General features: G+C 40.5%; 1 protein-coding gene across 2 annotated transcripts in view; it reads left to right on the top strand.

Annotated features, from left to right (window-relative positions):
* The window catches only part of Sppl3 (signal peptide peptidase like 3), a 102511-nt gene that overhangs the window by 67879 nt on the left and 16189 nt on the right, over positions 1-18443 (top strand). For both annotated transcript variants that reach the window (XM_038344539.2, XM_042055869.1), the window contains exon 3: positions 2809-2897. In XM_038344539.2, coding sequence (XP_038200467.2) covers positions 2809-2897 — 89 coding nt within the window. The remainder of the gene's footprint in view (positions 1-2808; positions 2898-18443) is intronic.

Here is an 18443-nt window from a genome sequence, read left to right as displayed (position 1 = left end):
TAAGTAGCCAACATGAGTGTAGAAGTCTTGAAGCAGCAGAGACAACAAGTGGAACTCAGTGGTAGACCATTTGCCTCACACACACAAAGCCCTGGGTTTGAACTCAAGTACCACATAAATGAGGAACAAAAGTGTTCAGATGAGGTTAAATACACAGTATCAGCAAAAAGGCAAAGAAAGAAGGCATTACCTGGCTGAGATTGATCATATCAATACACAGATGTTAGTGTAATCAAAGAAGTAAGACAGATGTGATTATATTATTCTTATACAGAAAAGGTTTGATTAAAGACCCAAATCAACTGAAGTTTTTTTAGATTATTTTATGGTATAAGTGCTTGCTTACACTGTATGTTTGTGCACTATGTGCATGGTTGGTGCCCAAAGAAGTCAGAAGAAGGGATTGGATCCCCTGGAACTGTAGTTACAGACAGTTGTGAGCTGCTTTTGTGTCTGCTGGGAACCAAACCCAGATCCTTTAAGAGCAGAAAATGTTCTTAACCACGTAGCCATCTCTCCAACCCTCAAATCAAAGTTGCAGAATGAAGTTAAATAATACACTGGATGGCACTATCAGCTATTAGACATTGCCAATAAGATAGTGGACCTAAAAATTAAGAAATAGAGATGTCCCAAAAGGGAGCAGGGAAGAGCATCTCTGAAAAGCAGAGACCTGTCATTGCCTCTTCTGTCACACCACTCCTTCAGGAAGCTGCCACAAAAGGATCACATGCTGAGACCTCTGCCCCACCCATCCCCAACTTCATAAAGGTGAGATTATTGCCATATATTTTTAGAGTTGTTGAAAACCAGAATTCACAGATCCAAGAGCCTCAGTAAACTTTAAACACAAGAAGCTGGACTTTCAGTGCCTCAAGGTAGAGCACAAACCTGCATATAATAGCTCAGAACAAGTTAGAAAAGGAGATCCAGAAGGAGGCAAGAGGCGGGGTCATCTGCAGATGGGTGGGGTTATCTACAGAGATGGAAAGACAAAGATGACAACTCAGTTCATCATTAGAAAAGAAAAACACAATGTCAAGACATTAGAGACAAGCTCATCACTGTAAGATTCTATGGCAAAAAAAATCTTTCAGGAATGAAGAAAAAATATTTTTAGATAACAGAACCTGTTCTCTCATTCCACAACATGCCATCCAGGTAGCTGGACTTGCAGCAGAGTCATCTTATTGGGCCTCCTAAATGCCTATTCATATATGATAAAAGGTCTTCAAAATAAAACTGGTAGACAGAGAAGAAAACAAAGCCCACAAATATAACTAAGGATAAATGTCCCTCATTCAGTAATTGAACAAGACAAGTAGGAATAAAATTAACAACAGTATAGTGAATTTAATGTTCTTGTATGTCTGTGTAATGTATGCATGCCATGTACGGGTCAGAGGTAGATAGCTGGTGTCTTCTTCCTCAGTCTGTCTCTCATGGAACTTTGAGCTCATCAGTTGGGCTAGACTGGCTGACGAGTAAGCTTCATGGATTGCCTGGCTCTGTGACACACACTCCCTTTCTCCCAGTACTTGATTACATATGTGTGCCACCATATGATATGGTTTCTAGGGATCCAAACTCAGGACTGCACTGCAGTCTTGACTGAGCAATCCTGACAGCCCCACTGTACTCTCGGGTTGGGTTACTCTAGCCGGCATTTATGAAGTGCCCCCAAACAAAAACACGTTCCTACCATACAGTAAGATATTTGCTAATATTGGACATATCAAAACACATGAAACAAGTTGGAATAATACAAACATGATCTGTACTTCTTATTAACTCATGCTACCATGCAAAATACCATATATAACCTAGGTGGCTTAGACAACAGAAATGTACTTTCTCGGGGTTCTGGAGGCTGGAACTCCAAAATGAGATGCATGATTGGACTGTTGGCCAGACTGTCAGACCCAATTAACGTCAGCATCTCAGTGCGTAAGGTTCCCAGCCTTGTCCTTCCCAACACTTGACTGTTAACCTAGCTTTTGATTCTTGCCATTCTCTACAAGTTCTTACCAGTAACATGATTGCAGGTATTTTCTTCCACCTTGGTGTAAGTGGCTTTTGTTTATCTTTATTTATTTTATTGTATTTATTCATTAATGGTTTTTCGAGGCAGGGTTTCTCAGTGTCACTGCCCTAACTGTCCTGGAACTAGCTCCTACTTGTAGACCAGGCTGGCCTCGAACTCAGAGGTCCACCTGCTTCTGCCTCCTGAGTGCTAGGATTATAGGCATGCGCCACCACCACCCAGCTGTTTATTAGATTATTTTTTAAAATGTTGTTAGAGCAAAGATGTTTTCACCTGTGTACCCACTCTAAAAACTGTTGCTTGGGTATAAAAGTCCCAAAATGTGCTTGCTCTTACCTAGCATTTCCTTGTCCAGATTTTTATCACAAGAAAATAAAGCCGGGCAACAGTGGCACCCACCTTTAATCCCAGCACTCCAGAGTCAGGCAGTCAGATCCCTGTGAGTTTGAGGCTAGCCTGGTCTACAGAGTGAGTTCCAGGACAGCCAGAGCTGTTATGCAGAGAAACCCTGTCTTGAAAAAGCAAAAGAAAGGAAATAATGAAGGATGAGTTTTAATAGAGACTGAAAGATCCAGCTACTCTGGCATGCATTTTGTAGTCAGGAGAATTCTTGAACTGACGCTGGTAGACTGTACCCATAGATCAGAAGAGGTCATCATTTTCCTAGTAACTTATCATTTTAGAGCACTGTCTAATGACTGGCCTTGTTAAGTTCTTTCTTAAGCAAAACTGAAATTTACCTGTTCAATTTTTTTTTTTTGCAGGTCTCTTAATATGGACTTTGAAAACCAAGATAAGGAGAAAGACAGTAGCAGCTCTTCCGGGACTTTCAATGGCAACAGCACCAATAATAGTAAGGCTCTCCTGTCAGTCATCCCCATCCCCACCCCCATGTGTTCACCTCAGCTGGCCTCCCTCTACTTCTAGTTAATCATATGATGGGCTTTGGTTTGATAGACCAATAAGTAGTCTAATACAGATAGTCCAATCTGTAGTCTATCACCTGCTACACTGTTGTATTCTAAATCTGTACCCACTGACTGCTTGAGCCTAATGCTAGCTACTGAGGTCCTTCCTTCAAGATAAGTGAGTGGGGTGGGTGTCCACCTGCTTGTGACTTTGATGGCTTTTTTGTGAGGTTGGTTACTTTGTATTGATGACAGTTTCATTCAGTGACTCAGAGAGAGAGAACACATCCAAGTACTTGAAAAACTAAGCATTAGGAGTGTCTTCTGATTTCTAAGATCTTAAAAGAATATACATTTTTCAAAAAAAATAGAGGTGAGTATGTAAATAAATTGTTTATCTATACAGTGTAATATTATTTGATATTTAAAAATGAAGTACTGAGGGGCAAGGAGATGGTCTCTTCAGTAACGTGCTTATTACCCTGAAAGCAGGGACCCAGCACCCATGCCACCTAAGCTAGTGGCATGTACGTGTAACCTCAGTGCTGGGGAGGCAGGAGTAAGAGCATCTCCAGGGTTTGCTGGCCAGGGAGCCTGGTCTACTCCGTTAGCTCTAATTAGACTGAGACCCTGCCTCAAAAAATCAGTTGGAAAATAGAAGACACCAGAATTAACTTCTGACTTGCACATACGTGTCTATGCACTTCATATAAAAACATGTATGTATACTATATACATACACCATGTTCATAAAAATGAAATTCTCGTACATGATTCCATACAGATGAAGCTCGTACTATGCTAAGTAAAGGAAGCCAGGCACAAATACTTCCTGTGTATGAAATCCTCCAAACACACATATGTCTGGACAGGAAGTGGATTAGTTAGTTGCCTGGGACTGGGGAGAAGTAGGAAGATTAACTGCAAATGGAGGGGAAAACTAGAATGCAGTGATTTCAGAGAAATGGACTGACATTTTGTTTCTAAAATGGGTTGGTTTTTATGGTGTGTGAATCGTACCTCAGTAGAGTTAGAGAAAATGAAGTGCTTGTTATGGAAAGAGATGAGAAGTAAGAAGAGCTGGTTGATCTGGCAGTAGATTCCCAGCACCACCACAAAAAAGGCTTGCCCATAGTAGTAGCATTTATACTGAGTACTTTCCATTTATACATGGTTTGTTATGTGGTTTAAAGAAGGAAAGCGCCAGAGCTGTTCCCTCCTGCATGTGAGGGTGGCCCGCACTGGAGCTGTTCCCTTCTGGCTGTTTAGGTGTGAGGGTGTACCCGCACCCAGCACCAGAAAGACAGGAATAAGCTCTGGAAACCAAGTCATTCACTTCCCGGAAAGAGAGCAAAGAAAGTTGACCACAATGGTGGGTCACTAGGTCTTTTCTCTGGAGAATGATAGGCTGACACTGGCAGCGACATCAGCCTTCCAGGAGAAGGGAGTGTGATTTCAGACAGGAGGAGAAAATGAGCATGACGCATAGGACAGGTTATTACCTAGCCTGCCAGTAAGGGCTGTGTCTTAGAATATTGACAGAATATGGGTTGGAGAGAGACCACTTAATGCCATTTATTTTTATTTAGTTCCTTAATACTTAATACCAAATTGCACTTCTTCAGTTTTTTTTTTTACGTCAAAGTGTGAAGTGAACATGACAAAGACAATAGAATAAAATCATTTAAATAGAATGAATCTCAGCCAGGTAATGGTGGTACATACCTTTTATCCCAGTGCTCTGGAGACAGAGGCAATGAGATCTCTCTCTGTATGTTTGAAGCCAGCCTGGTCTACAGAGCAGTTTCCAAGACAGGGCTACACAGAGAAACCCTGTTTTGATAAAAGCAAAACAAAACAAAACAAACAAAACAGAACGAATTAGGTCTGGAGAGATGGCTTAGAGTTTAAGAGCAATGGCTGCTCTTCCAGAGGACCTGAGCTCAGTTCCCAGCAACCACATGGTAACTCACAACCATCTCTAGTGGGATCTGATTCCCTCTTCTGGCATTAAGACATACATGTACACAGATCACTCGTGTGCAAAATAAATAAATCAACATAAAATACATAAAACAAAAATAATTTTAAAACATTTTAAAAAAACCAATAAATCTTGAGCATCCTGAGGTGGCCTTAAATCTCAGCCATTGAGAAGCAGGAGCAAGTAGATTTCTGTGAGCTTCAATCCATGTCTACAGAGTGAGTTTCAGGCCAACCAGGGCTCATAGAGAGGCTCTGCCTTTAAAAAAAAAAAAAAAAAAAAAAAAAAAGTCTTTCACAAGGTAATAAAATCTTTGAGTGAAATAAAGTCAGTACCAATAATTTCCTAGAAACCACACTAAAACCACACAGTGTGAAACATGAATTTCAGATTGATGTGTTACATAACTGTTAAGCCAAATCACTTACACCCTGTAACTTTCTTTTTTCTTTTTGTTTTGGCTTTTTGTTTTGTTTTGTTTTATTTTGTTTTTGTTTTCGAGACAGGGTTTCTCTGTGTAGCCCTAGCGTCCTGGAACTCACTCTGTAGACCATGCTGGCCTAGAACCCAAAGATCTGCCTGTCTCTGCCTCCAGAGTGTACCACCACTACCTAGCTTTTAATTTTATTTCTTATGTCCTGTATTGTGTAGCATATGTACAAATGGTGTAATTAAAACAAGATTCTAATCTCTGATACACTGCATCACATAATCTAGTGGAATCTGCAGTGTGCCCAAGTAAAATCTCATTCAACAGACAGTGGAAGGAAACACCTGCTAATACTAGTCTTTATTTCTTATTATTTGTCAGAGTTAAAAGAGAGTCATGCACCTCCACAGTAACACACTGAGACTCAAATGTCAAGAAGATTATGATAAAATGCCGTTCTCTTTGATTTAATGTGGGAAAGTATCAAGAAAGTAAAAGCTGTTGTAGAGAAAACCAGCACTCAGCTGTAGAGTGTTCCATCAGTCTAGGTTGAAGGAACCATATGAAAAACAGGTCACATTTTCAAAAATCATAGAATCAGTGTCCAGAAAGCTAAATGGGAGCACAGGCGCTAAAGAAACTGGTTCCAGGACAGGCTCCAAAGCTACCGTGAAACACTGCCTCGGAAAATAAAAATTGAAAAAAAAAAAAAGAAGAAGAAGAAAGAAAAGAAACTGGGGTCCTCAGTGACCCGCAGTACACAAGAGCTGAGAGGAGGCTCTCAAAAGAGGAAGGTGCTAAGATGCTGTCAAGAGGATTTTAGACTGATTAAAGGAGAAAGTGACCAGATGGAGATTTGAAAAAGGTCACAGTTGTCCATTTCCAGAATACCCAGGAGTCAAGGAAGTTGTGGCAAACGAACAAAACATGAAAGTATGGTGTAGATCGTGGGCCACAGTCCTGAGTGAAAGTGTAGGTCATGGGCCACCGTCCTTAGTGGAAGCCAGAATAAATGGTTCTAGGTTACTTGCTTTGGCTGTCAGGAATGTCTAGATTGCCCCTGACTATTGAAGGAACTGGAAGTACTAAGTGTTAGCAAGGGTTAGATCAGCCACGTGACCCACCCCAAAACATTAAACTGTAAAATAATGGTAACTGTTCTTCCTGTGGGGTCCTTGTAGTGATAATTCATTTGTATTTTAATAAGTAAAGCTTGCATGAAGATCAGAGAGTAAAACAACCCCACTGGTATGAGCCTTACAAACCAGGCAGTGGTGACACACATCTTTAATCCCAGTAACCACAGTAGTTTGTAATAGAAACTGGGCAGTAGTGGTGCACACCCTTAATCCCATCCCTAGAGAGGAATATAAAATGGGAGGAGACAGCTCTCAGTCTCATTCTGAGGATTCCTGGAGGCGGGATTGCCGTTTTGGCCCCAGGTAGAGGTAAAAGCCAGTGCCTGGCTTTTCTGCTTTTCTGATCTTCATGCTGGACCCCAATATCTATCTCTGGGTTTTTATTAATCATGCTGTAGGTTCCTAGGATACCTGACCAACGACCCAGGAGTTATCACTTCAGGTTATGAAAATGCTCTGCCTATTAGCTAAGATTAGGAGAGCCCTCCTTGAGAGTATAGCACTTAGTTCATTAAAAATCAGGAAAACAAACTGTAAACTGTCTGAAATAGCACTGCACAGCCACCAGAACAGCTCAAGATGAAACCCTCGCCACACCTAGAATCTTATATTTCTTGGGAGAGTGTATAGTGACAGTCACTGTGGACAGAGTGGTAAAAATCAACCCCCTTCCCGACCCAGTAGTCACAGGCATGTATAGGTGAAAGATTGTAGATGACAGTGTGCAAATATTAGGGTAAAAAGGGTGAGGCAGGAACCCTGAAGTAGGGCTTGCACCTGTGGTCTGAGACAAACTAACCAGGTAAAAGAAATGAAATAGTTCTGGGAAGAACACCAAAGCAGACCTCGCCCTGTCATCAGGGTTTCTGTCCTGCCTGGTCCCCCAGCCGTTTAGTCCCAAGAAAATCACACAGGGGTCTACATTAGTTATAAACTGATTGGCCCATTAGCTCAGGCTTCTTATTAACTCTTAAAACATATATTAGCCCATTATTCTTGTCTATGTTAGCCACGTGACTTGGTAACTTTTTCAGTGAGGCAGTCACATCTTGCTTGTTCTGTGGCTTGATCAGAACTGCAGAGGAATGGGCTTTCCTCTTCCAGAATTCTCCTGTTCTTCTCCTGTTCTCATTGACCTTCCTCTACTTCCTGTCTGGTTGTCTCACCTATACTTCCTGCCTGGCTACTGGCCAATCGGCATTAATTTAAAATATAATTGGCAAAATACAGACCATTGTCCCACACCACCACCCACCTCCAAGGAGCATGCTGCCTGTTGGCCTGTTGCCCTTTCCCCTGGTAAACTTGAGAGATCACCTATGTCTGGTGCAGCTGTTTGTAATAGACTACAGTGTGGCTAAGAACAGCTTTTAGGAAGCATCTGCCTCTTGGAGGAAGGAACACCAACGGTAGATAAGAGGAAGAGAAACGGCAGGCCAGACTTGGAGGTCCAGGTCCTAGAGGCAGCCTTCCTATGATTGTTCAGCTCACTGCTCTCTCTCTCTGAATGATGTCATTTTGCTTTTCCTTTATTGTCTGCCGAACCTTTGGTGGCTCTTAGTACCCAGCCATAAATTGTCCTTGCAAAGTACAAGAGTTGGCACTGCTACCATGATTGAGATCAGAGCGAATTTAGGAGGAAACATCACCTGTAACATGAAGATAACTGTAGCCCATTCTTGGGAAACTAAGGAAGAAGAATTGCAACTTTAAGGTCAGCCTGGACTATAGAGCAGCCTGGGCTGCAAAGTGATATAATCTGTCTCCAGTTTTTTCTACATCCTGGAAACTCTGGCAGGACACAAGCTTCCCTAGGTGCCTCTGTTCGGCATTGCTGTCTTGCTATGCTAAACGATCAGGGACCTCCCCAGAAACATAAGTTTTTGGGGCTGCAGGAATATTAACTGGGTATTCCATTGCTGCAGTAGGTCTCGACCCCACAAATTCACTGCAATATTAGCCACATATGGCCTCAGCCTTCCTCTCTGTTCTTTTGGCCCTATGCATTTGACCCATCTCGTGCTTTGTTTTACTTGAGATAGGGTTCCAATTTCTAGAGGAACTGAACATCTACCTCTTGAAGAGGCCAATTCAAATGCCACAATTTGGGGGTAATAATACTTACATTCGCACCCGTGTCTAGTAAGCCTTCAATAAAATGTCATTTATACACACTCTTAGCTTTGGTCTTTGATCATTTATAGAAGTCTGCCAGAATATGCATTTCCTATGTTCTACTGGAGTGTTCGATTCATCCTCCACATCTATTCCATCATCCAGACTAGTATGTTTTTTTTACAGTAGGCACTGGATTTCTTTAAATTTTTTCTGGTGAGACACATTTTTCACAGTAACTGGGAATGATTGGACCACAGTTCAGGCCCCCCCAAGGAGTTTTCCGATGGTATCAGTTTGCCTTGTCTGTCCTTTGTTGACCTACATTCATTGGTCCAATGTCAGCCTTTGCCACACATCCTACATATACCTGAAAGCTGAATCCTCCTATTCTTGCCATTCCCAGAGGAGACATTATTCCTAGGAATTCCTTGTCTACAATCCCTTCTCAGATGTCCTGTTTTACCACAATTAAAACATGTGGTATTTTGATGTCTCCTCATACCATTGGAAATTGCTTCTCCTAGCCAAGCTTCAGTACTGTAGTCAAGTGTCTCACATTCATTATATGGAAGATCCATTAATCCTTTGGTGCTGATCTGACCTTTAAAGGCCCAAGGATCTTTCTGCATTCTAAGTTGACATTCTCAAAAGCCAAAGATTCAGTTAGTACACATCTCGCTTCTGGGTCTGTTGCCCCTATCTCTACAGCCTTAGTTAGACTTTGTAAAAAGTCACTAAAGGGTTCTCTCTGACCCTGTTTAACCCTAATATATCATTCAGTTTTCTTTCTTGATTCCAGAATCCTGTCCCAAGCATTTAAAGCTGCTGTGCTACATAGGGACAAGGTGTGTTCATCGTAAAGAGCCTGATCCTAAGGATGAGAGTAATGACCCTCACCCAGAATTTGATCTTGGGAAATCTTAAGTCCTTTTGCTTTTCCCTGTTTCTCTAAAATTTTTGCTTCTTCTCTCCAATAATATTTCCAAAGCAACTGAGGTCCATTTTTTAGGACTGCTGAGATCAACTGAATCCAGTCTTGTGGTGTTGCTTTGTTGCTTGAAGCCCACATTTTGACCATTTTCTTAATGAAGGACGAATATATTCCATAAGATACAATTGCTTGTTTAATTTCCTTAGATCAGCCATACATATGGACTCCCATGTATATTCTTTAACTACGGTAGGGTATTTGGTACCAGATGCTCTTTCTGATGATACCACTGGAAAAGCAAGTATAACTCTGGATAAGCTATCCCAGAATTTGGTACATACTGATGAGGTTACATTTTGTCTTTGTACCTTTTGTCCCTGGTTTTCAAATTTGACAAATTCCTCAATCTTTTCAAATCTTTTTACCATTGCCTTTTATAAAGTTTGGATCTCCTGTCCAGTGTTCTGTTCTAATGCCCTCATTGAGGATTCCAAGGTGTGAAGTCTGTCCCGTAAAGATAACGTCTCATCCTTGGACATATTTTTTTTTTTTTTTTGTTTTTCGAGACAGGGTTTCCCTGTAGTTTCTAGAGCCTGTCCTGGAACTAGCTCTTGTAGACCAGGCTGGCCTCGAACTCAGAGATCCGCCTGCCTCTGCCTCCCGAGTGCTGGGATTAAAGGCGTGCGCCACCACCGCCCAGCTCATAATTTTTATAATATGCATATTATCTTCCTGGAGGGGCATTCTAACAGTCAATCTAACATAACCATTTGACAGAGTCTGATTGATACATTCAGCAGTATGAATTCTCTCAGACAGTGTCTCAACACCCTCTTTCATTGACTGAGTTTTGTTTGTCATATTGGTTGTATCCTTTTCCATAGTGCTGAATTTACTTTTTAGTTGGTTAGTATCAGTCTGTAAAGACTATCATTTTTCAAGGTGTGTCATTCTTGGCCCTATTATCAAACCATGTTTTTAAGGAAAAAAATGAAGAACAAAGCTAATCCCCAGAATCAAATAGAGGGATGTAGGAAAGAAATCATATAAGCCTTGCATAACATCGTACATGTTATAAGTAAAAAAGCCATTGAACTGGATTACTGAATTGTCCATAATCTTGCCCTTTTAAATTATAAATCTTACCGGTGGTTGAGTTTGAGCTGGAGTAGGGGCAATAACCATTATCTACCAGTAGGTGTCATGGCACACTTGTAGCCGTGTGGTCAGTTTGAATCTGATTTTAGCGTTAAATGCTGAAAGATACACTCAAAAACAGTTATTTAGTGTAAATTACAGACTATGCTCCACAGAGGTCCCTGATTGGTCAGCAGTCACACAAGCACAAGAATAGCAAGGTAGCAATGTCAAACAGAGGCACCCCGGGGGAAGCCCACATCCCACCTGAGTTTCCACGGTGTAGGAAAAAACTGGGCCCAGAAGCCAGCTGAGATGTTTAATGAAAAAATATGAAGGACTGCGGCTACTCGGGGCCACTGCGTGGAAATTCTATACCCAAATGAGCAACATGGAGCCTAATGGCGACTGGCTAGAGCTGCTGGAGACCGGAGCCCCACAATTCGGGCACCAACTGTAGAAGTTAGCTCAATTCGGGAAATAACCAGGCTAGCTAAAAGATAAAACAATTATATTTTTATTTATTATAAAGGGAAAACTCACAAAACATAAACAAGAAGTCCAAGTTCAGCTGTGCTGCAAGGGAACCATAGAGAGAGAGCAACTGGGCCTTGTGCCCGTTTTTCTCCAGGTCCCAGAAAGCCACACCCTAACTTGGTCCCACCTCTTAAGGATAATTGGCTAACAAAGCTTCCCCACCAAAAACTAAATGTCAGCTATAGAATGGACAAATTTTTAGCATATTTTACACAATTGATCTTAGACTGGAATAGATATTCTTATAAAATAGTATTGCAAAAAAGAAGCCACACATACATTATTCAATGTATGTAAAATTCAAAACCAAGCACAGTAAATATGACTATCTTAGGGTACTTGTATAGATAGATTTAAAAAAGCATACAGAGTAGAGCCTGGAGGCTTGTTCCTGTAATTCCAACACTTGGATAGCTGAGGAATGAGGGTTTCCAGCGCAAAGTCATTCTGGGCTCACATAGTAAGACCCCGTCTTTAAAAAAAAAAAAAAAAAAGTCAAAGCTTGGCAATACTGGCACACACCTTTAATTCCAGCACTCAGGAGGCAGAGGCAGGTGGATTTCAATGAGTTCACGGACAGCCAGGGCTATTACACAGAGGCTGTTTTTCAAAAAAATAAAACAAAAAAGTCAAAATTTATATGTACATAAAATGATTGGGAAGAATGAGGCAGGGATTTCCATCCAGATCATCTCTGACTCCTCAAGTGTAGTTCTATCTCCTGTGTCTGCCCTAAGAGGCATGTGAGATCTCTGTCACACACACCTGTCTATGAATGTATGTTTATTTAGGCAGGTCTCATTATGTGTGGCCTTGACTGGCCTGGAACTCAATATATAGACCAGTCTGACCGCAGACTCATAGAGATCCACTTGCCTTTATTCTCCCCAGTATTGGGATTATAGGATAGGTGTGTGCCACCATGTCCAGCCCAATTCCATAATCATTTAGTTAGTGGTAAGATTTTTTAAAAAGCTACATAAACTCCATTGCTTGACTTCAGTCCATTGCGTGGCCTTCAGGGACAGACCAGATGACTGAAGAAGGAATGCAGAAAAGACACACACACACACACACAGGGGGGAAAATCTGGAATATGGTAGACTGAGTTCTCTGTTGGAAAACTCAGCTTGTGAGTTTAATACATAAAGTGGAACAAAGAGTCAGGACTTATGGTCTACCGCTGGGTCAGGGAGGCAGGTTTAGCTGCGTTCAGTGAAAGTGGGTAAAAGAACAGTCTTCACACCCTAGATATCCCCAGGAGAACTCTATGTCCTTATGGACTCCCAAAGAAGGCTTTGCCATTTCTCTGAGCCTCAGCAGGGAGCTGCCATTTTCCCGTGGGCTTGAAGCATTCAGATCCTTGGCATGGGCAGCTCATATCAACAACACACATCTATCTGGGACTTACTCCACTCCCTGCACTGGACATCTTGAAGTTTTGAACTATGAAAATTGGTGGATATACACTTGGAATCCTTTTGTTAGTACATATACACATCTTTAAATCTCCCCATTTTGACTGTAAACCCTATAAAAACTAGAAATTTCTTCTAATCCCTCCTGTTGCCTAGCCTATGATAGTTAGTTAAATAACTATGATAGTTAGATAAATAGTTAATCAAAAGATACCAAGTCAGCAGTGTAACAGCTATCAGTTCACACTAGTGTTCTCACTGCCTGCTCCATAACTAAGTGTGTATTTTGCCTGTGGCTGTGTTCACTGATAATGGTGTGTTCTGGGCACAGTGGCTCACTTGACAGTTAGAGGCAGGAGATCTAGTCTTTTTCTACTTCCCATGGAGATTAGATCCATGTGTGTCTCTTTTAGGTTCTCTGGGATTGTGAATTGTAGGCTGGCTTTTCTTTGCTTTATGTCTAAAAGCCGTTTATAAGAGTACATATGGGGGGCTGGAGAGATGGCTCAGATGTTAAGAGCACTGACTGCTCTTCCTGAGGTCCTGAGTTCAATTCCCAGCATCCACATGGTGGCTCACAACCATCTGTAAGGAGATCTGGTGCCCTCTCTGGCGAGTAGGCATATATGCGGACAGAACACTCTATATATAATAAATAAAAATCAAAAAAAAAAGAGAGAGTACATATGATGATATTTGTCTTTCTGGGTTTGGGTTATCTCACTCAATATGATGTTTTCTAGATCCATCCATTTGCCTGTAAATTTACCTGTTTTTTTCTGCTGTGTAGTACTCCATTGTGTAAATGTACTACATCTTTATCTATTCTTTAGTCAAGGGGCATTTAGATTGTTTCCAGGTTCTGGCTATGACAAATAATGCTGCTATGAACATAGTTGAGCACATGTCCTTGTGGTATGGTTGAGCATCCTTTTGGTATATACCCAAAAGTGATATTGCTGGGTCTTAAGGAAGGTTGTTTCCTAATTTTCTGAGAAATCACCATAGTGATTTCCAAAGTGGTTGTACAAGTTTGCACTCCCACCAGCAATACAGGAGTGTTCCCTTTACCCCACAACCTCTCCAGCATAAGTTGTCATCAGTGTTTTTGATCTTGGCTATTCTTACAGGTGTAAGATGGAAGCTCAGAGTTGTTTTGATTTGCATTTTTCTGATGGCTAAGATGTCGAACGTTTCCTTAAGTGTCTTTTAGTCATCTAAGATTCCTGTTAAGATTCTGTTGAGAGTTCTCTGTTTAGGTCCTTACTCCATTTTTTTTATTGGATTATTTGTCCTTTTGATGACCAATTTCTTGAGTTCTTTGTATATTTTAGAGATCACCCTCTGTCCAATGTGGGGTTGGTGAAGATCTTTTCTGATTCTGTAGACGGCCATTTTGTCTTGTTGAGTGTGTCCTTTGCTTTACAGAAGCTTCTCGGTCTCAGGAGGTCCCATTTATTAATTACTGCTCTCAGAGTCTGTGCTATTGGGGTTATATTTAGGAAGTAGTATCCTGTGCCAATGCGTTCAAGTGTACTTCCCAAATTAAATAGACCTATAACAGCTAAAGAAATAGAAACAGTCATCAAAAGTCTCCCAACCAAGAAAAGCCCAGGACCAGATGGTTTTAGCGCAGAATTCTAAAAGATTTCAAAGAAGAACTAATACCAATACTCCTCAAATTGTTGCACACAATAGAAACAGAAGGAACATTGCCAAACACTTTTATGAGGCTACAATTACCCTGATAACCAAATGACACAAAAACATTGCTAAGAAAGAGGATTGCAGACCAGTCTCACTCATGAACATTGATGCAGAAATACTCAGTAAAATACTTGCAAACAGAATCCAAGAACACATCAGAAAAATCATCCACCTTGATCAAGTTGGCTTCATCCCAGAGATGCAGGGATGGTTCAACATATGAAAATCTGTCAATGTAATCCACCATATAAATACTATAAATACACTGGAAAAAAATCATGATTATCTCATTAGATGCTGAAAAAGCCTTCAACAAAATACATCCTTTCATGATAAAGGTCTTGGAGAGAGTAGGGATACAAGAAACATACCAAACATAATAAAGGCAGTGTACAAGCCAACAGTCAACATCAAATTAAATGGCGAGAAACTCAAAGTCATTGTACTAAAACCATGAGCAAAACAAGCTTGTCCACTCTCTTCATATCTCTTCAGTATAGTTCTTGAGGTTCTAGCTAGAGCAGTAAGACAACAAAAGGAGACCAAGGGGATAGAAATTGGAAAAGAAGATGTCAGCCTCTCACTATTAGCTGATGATATGATAGTTTACATAAGTGGCCCCAAAAATTCTACCAAGGAACTTCTGCAACTCATAAAACCTTCAGTAATGTAGCAGGATACAAGATTAACTTTTAAAAAAAATCAGTAGCCCTGCTTTATACAGATAATAAATGGACTGAGAAAGAAATCAGAGAAACATCACTGGTTGGAAGCATCACCTAAGCTTCCTTGCACCCTTTATACAAAGAGTCTGGATTGTTTAGTTGGGGGCTTCACCCCAACCCCCTGGCATTCATTTTTTGGAATGTTGGGTAGAAAGTTCCATTTCAAAACCCCCTCCCCTGGGAAGTGCCTCAGTCCAAACTCCACCACTGAGAAAGCCCGCCAAATGGTGACCCCTACCCAGAGAAGGTAAAGACCACTCCCACAGGCTATTTAAACTGCATGAACATGTGGTCTCCATGATCGTTCTAGTTCTTCTTTCAAACTCTTGGTGTTTTCCCAAGGGCCACCTGGGAGCGCTGGCAGCCATTAAACCTGCACATCTTTTAATTTGGTCTGATTGGAATTACTGCATTGACAGAGAGGCACAAATAACATAATATCTCAGAGTAACTCTAACCAAACAAGTGAAAGACCAGTATGGCAAGAACTTTTAAGTCTTTGAAGAAAGAAATTGAAGAAGACACCAAAAAATGAAAAGATCTTTCATGTTCTTGGGTAGGTAGAATTAACATAGTAAAAATGGCAATCTTACCAAAAGCAATCTACAGATTCAATGCAGTGCCCAGCAAAATTCTTCACAGACCTTGAAAGAATGGTACTCAATTTCGTATGAAAAGCAAAAAAAGAAGAAAAAAAGGATAGCCAAAACAATCCTGGGCAATAAAGGAACTTCTGGAGGCATCACAATCCCTGACTTCAAACTCTACAACAGAGCTACAGTACTGAAAACAGCCTGGTATTGGCATTAAAAACAGACAGGAAGACCAATGGAACCAAAGCAAATTTAAATTCTTAAGGGCAGAATTTTTTGTTTCTGATTTTTAAAGATTTTGTGTCCTTGAGCCATAATCTTCCTGTCCACATTCCTTATAAAACGACTATAAACCTTTGCCATTGCCTGTTTCTGTTTGTTCTTTTAAAAAAAATATTACTTTTTTTTTTCTCAATGTGGGGGGGGGAGGGCGAGATACGGGAGTCTCTCTCTGTTCTTCCATCGTGCAGGTCCTGGAATTCAGGACATCAGGCAGGCTTGGCACAGGTGATTTTGCCCAACAATGAGAGAGACAGAGACAGATTTATTTTTAAAGTTATGTACATGTGTGTATGGGAGGGTATGGACACATGAGTCCAGGTAGTCATAGAGGCCAGAAGAGGGCATCAGATCCCCTGGAACTATAGATACAGCAGTTGTGAGCTGCGTGGTATGGGTATTGGGATGTAAACTTAAGTCCTTTGCAATAACAGCTCTCCCAGCCCTAACAGTTTTCAATGTTGACTTGTCATTTCAGCCTTTTATGCCTAACTTTCATTCTAGTCATGTATTTTACTTGTAGCCTTAATACAGAGTTTTACTTTAAATAATCCATTATAATAGATTGTGTGCCAGTTTTTATATGACATCTCAGCGGGATTAATTATATAGCTGTCATACATTGTGGGGGTTTTCCCTTTCAGTGATCATCAGATTTTGCCAGTTCCTTCTCTGTGAGTACTATGCTCATAGTTCTCTAGTCTGGGTACAAAATAAATTTTTCTGTGTAGAAAAATTCTACCAGGGAACTCCTACAGCTGATAAATACCTTCAGTAATGTGGCAGGATCAACTAAAAAAAAATCAGTAGCCTTCCTGTGTAGAGCTGATGAGAGTGCTGAGAACGAAGTCAGAGCAGCACCTCTCTTCACAGCAGCCACATGACACGAAACACCTTGGGGTGATGTTAACCAAAGAAGTGAAAGCTCTCCCATGTTCTTGGATAGTTAGGATGAACATAATAAAAATGGCAATCTTACCAAAAGCAATCTACAGATTCAGTGCAGTCCCTATCAAAATCATAACACAATTCTTCACAGACCTTGAAAGAATTAATATTCTTTCAAGCTCCAAAGCTACAGAGAAACCCTGTCTCGAAAAACCAAAAAAAAAAAAAAAATTATTATTCTTTAACTTCATATGGAAAAACAACCCAGGATAGCCAAAACAATCCTGTGCAATACAGGAATTTCTGGAGGCATCATCATTTCTGACTTCAAGCTCTACTATAGAGCTGTGGTAACAAAAACAGCTTGGTATTAGCATAAAAACAGACAGGGGGACCAATGGAATCGAATCGAAGGCTCAGATATTAATTCACACACCTGTGAACACCTGAGTTTTGACAAAGAAGCTAAAATTATACAATCGAAAAAAGAAAGCATATTCAACAGATAGTGCTGTTATAACTGGATGTCAACATTTACAAGAATGAAAATAGATCCATAGCTATCCATGCACAAAACTCAAGTCCAAATGGATCAAAGACTTCAATATAAATCCAGCCATACTGAAATTCATAGAAGAGAAAGTAGGAAGTAGCCTTGAACACACTTCCTGGTGATATATATATATATATATATATATATATATATATATATATATATATATATATATATTACCAGTAGCACAGACACTGAGAGCAACAATTAATAAATGAGACCCCCTGAAACTGAGAAGCGAAGGACACAGTCAATAAGACAAATAAAATAAAATAAAATAAGTAAGCCTGTAAAATGGGAAAAGATCTTCACCAACCCCACATTGGACAGAGGACTGATCTCCAAAATATATAAAGAACTCAAGAAACTAGACATCAAAATACCAAATAATCCAATTAAAAAATGGAGTACAGATCTAAACTAAAAAATTCTCAGCAGAAGAATTGCAAATGGCCAAAAGACACTTAAGGAATTGCTCAACATCCTTAGCCATCAGGGAAACAAAAATCAAAATGACTCTGAGATACCATTTTACACCGGTCAGAATGGCTAAGATCAAAGACACAGTGATAGTTTATGCTGGAGAGGATGTAGAATAAGGGGAATATTCCTCCATTGCTGGTGGGAGTGCAAACTCATACAGCCACTTTGGAAATCAGCATGGTGGTTTCTCAGAAAGTTGGGCGTCAACCTACCTCAAGAGCCAGCAATACCACTCTTGGGCATATGCTCAAAGGATGCACACTCATACCACAAGGACATTGGCTCAACCATTTTCATAGCATTATCTTATTAGCCAGAACCTGGAAACTACCTGGATGCCCACTCAACCGAAGAATGGATAAAGAAAATGTAGCACATTTACACAGTCAAGTACTACTCAGTGGTAAAAAACAATGGCATCTTGAAATTTGCAGGCAAATGGATTGCACTAGAAAAAAAAACAAAAAACAAACAAACAAAGAAAAAACACATCCTGAATGAGGAAACCCAGACCCAGAAAGACAGACATGGTATGTACTTACACATGCGTGGATATCGGATATAATGCA

Source organism: Arvicola amphibius, chromosome 10, assembly GCF_903992535.2.
Source record: "Arvicola amphibius chromosome 10, mArvAmp1.2, whole genome shotgun sequence".
Lineage (NCBI taxonomy): Eukaryota > Metazoa > Chordata > Mammalia > Rodentia > Cricetidae > Arvicola > Arvicola amphibius.
Note: the sequence above shows the minus strand (reverse complement) of the source record. Positions and strands in the feature narration are given on the sequence as shown.